This window comes from Penaeus vannamei, chromosome 27 (assembly GCF_042767895.1).
Source record: "Penaeus vannamei isolate JL-2024 chromosome 27, ASM4276789v1, whole genome shotgun sequence".
NCBI lineage: Eukaryota > Metazoa > Arthropoda > Malacostraca > Decapoda > Penaeidae > Penaeus > Penaeus vannamei.
In genome coordinates, this window is record NC_091575.1 from 22,088,340 (window position 1) to 22,090,839 (window position 2,500).

Here is a 2,500-nt window from a genome sequence, read left to right on the forward strand (position 1 = left end):
TGTGACGGACTGGCAAAGTAAGCTTCGTTCAGCGAGGCATCCGGGGAGGTTGCACTCTTGGGAAAGACATTACACCGGAAATAGTACAATGAAGGGGGAGGAAGAGGACGGAGGAGATCGCCTGAACAAGGGAAAATATTAGCTTACATCAATAGTCTAAAAATAGATAAAAAGTTGAGGAGAATTTGGACACACGAGCACATACCAACACAGACACATGCGCGAATATACACTGTTGCACACACACACACACTCTCTCTCTCTCTCTCACACACACACACTCTCTCTCTCTCTCTCTCTCTCTCTCTCTCTCTCACACACACACACACACACACACACACACACACACATATATATATATATATATATATATATATATATATATATATATATACATGTATATATATATATATATATATATATATATATATATATATATATATATATATATATATACATGTATATATATATATATATATATATATATATATATATATATATATATATATATATATATATATATATATATATATATATATGTGTATATGTATGTATATATATATATATATATATATATATATATATATATATTCATACATAAATACATATATACATACATACATACATATAAATGAAAACACACACACACACACATTCCTTTTATCGGGATTATTCCCACTATCATTATCAACACTACTAGTACATTATAATTATTATCACAAACAGCAGTAGCGCCAGTGCCTCATTGGTATAAAATTTAGCCTAATTTTTATTCATATTCTTTGCCTCATTTTATCGTTATCAAAATTATTTTCATTGTTATTTTATTTAAACATTGTGTGTTGATATCATCAATACTTATATCACCAGGAATGATGATGATAATTATTGCTATAATTTTTATCATTTTTGTTTTTTCTATCATAATAATTAATTTCATCTTCAAAATGCTTTTATTATTTTCACTGCATTATATATATATATATATATATATATATATATATATATATATATATATATATATATACATATACATACATACATACATTACATACATATATATATATATATATATATATATATATATATATATATATATATATATATATATATGTGTGTGTGTGTGTGTGTGTGTGTGTGTGTGTGTGTGTGTGTGTGTGTGTGTGTGTGTGTGTGTGTGCGTGTGTGTGTGTGTAAATTGATTAATTAGCTATATTTACTATAACCGCCATTATTGTTATTATCATTACTCTAATTGTAGTTTGGTGTTGTTATTACTGTTGATATGATGATCATTATCATTGTTATCATAACTATCATCATTACCATCATTATTTTTTTCATTATGGAATTTATTATCAGATAATCATCATTATGAATATAACCATCACCATGATCATTTTCATCATATTGGTGTTTGTAAATACAATCGAGTTCCCAGTAATCTCTCAAAAAATTACTTTTCCTTTTCTTCCTCCAATAATTTATCTTGTTTCATAATTCTTCTTGTCCATTTCTTTTATTCCCATTCATAAAACACCATCATACATAAAGGATAAGACTAACGGAATAAAGTGTACTGGATTTGACTGTTTGATTTACTCTGACATCAGCTGAGTGGCGCCGGGACGTCCATTGCCTCCAGAATCCTCTTGTACTCATCGCGCAGCCACTGCAGCTGACGAAATCTCTGTGATAGCTGCTGCTTTCTTCTTTCGAGGTCGTCCAGCTCCTGCTGCACCTGGTCGTACCTGGCGCGCACATTTGCCCGGTACAAAATCGAGGCCTCGTTGTTGAGGACGCGCGTTCGCCTCACGCGTTGCTCGGCGTCCTGCAGGAACTGCCGCGTGTGCCGGTGGCGATAGCCTCGTCTGGTCGAGCTGGCCCTGGAGGCGGAGCTGGGAGAGGGTGAGGCGCCGAGATGCTGAGGAGATCCCGATGGCCCATCGCGCCGATGGCAGGGCGCGGGCTGCTGGTCGAGCTGTGCGCTGTGTCCGGGGACGCCACCTTGCCCTAGGTCGTACCCTTGGGCACACCCTTGCAGTACGCTGCTGCTAAGGGAGGAACCAGGCTGCGAGTTGAATTCATGAGCAACGCCGGGCTGTGGGTCGTATCCGAGGGAGGGACTGGGTTGAAGATCACATCCGAACAAGACGGCAGGTTGTGTGTTGTATCCGCTACTAGGACCCGGTTGCGTGTCATTTCCTTGTGCAGAATCTTGCTGTGCGCCGTATCCAAAAGAACGAGGTTGCAGGCCGTGCCACTGGGTCGAACCTTGCTGCAGGTCATATCCGAACGAAGATGCAGGCTGTGGGGCGTATCCTTGAGCTGACCATGGGTGTGAGTCGTATTCGTGGGAAGGCCCGGGATGCTGGTCGTACTGAGGGAAGACCAAATTGTTCGCTGTAATGATTAAAAGTGTCCTTGTGTCAAAATATGTTATCCGTACACTATCTTCCACTGCGCCAACCTGGTACTCTGCTGTCTCGCTCCTTGCTTT

At 38.1% G+C, this 2,500-nt stretch overlaps 1 protein-coding gene across 1 annotated transcript in view; it reads right to left on the minus strand.

Annotated features, from left to right (window-relative positions):
* Positions 1-1,584: 1,584 nt before the first annotated feature.
* LOC138866794 (uncharacterized) overlaps positions 1,585-2,500 on the minus strand; it is a 1,404-nt gene continuing 488 nt past the window's right edge. The window contains exon 2 of the mRNA XM_070140541.1: positions 1,585-2,380. Within this exon, the coding sequence (XP_069996642.1) occupies positions 1,610-2,380 (771 nt within the window). The 3' untranslated portion in view covers positions 1,585-1,609. The remainder of the gene's footprint in view (positions 2,381-2,500) is intronic.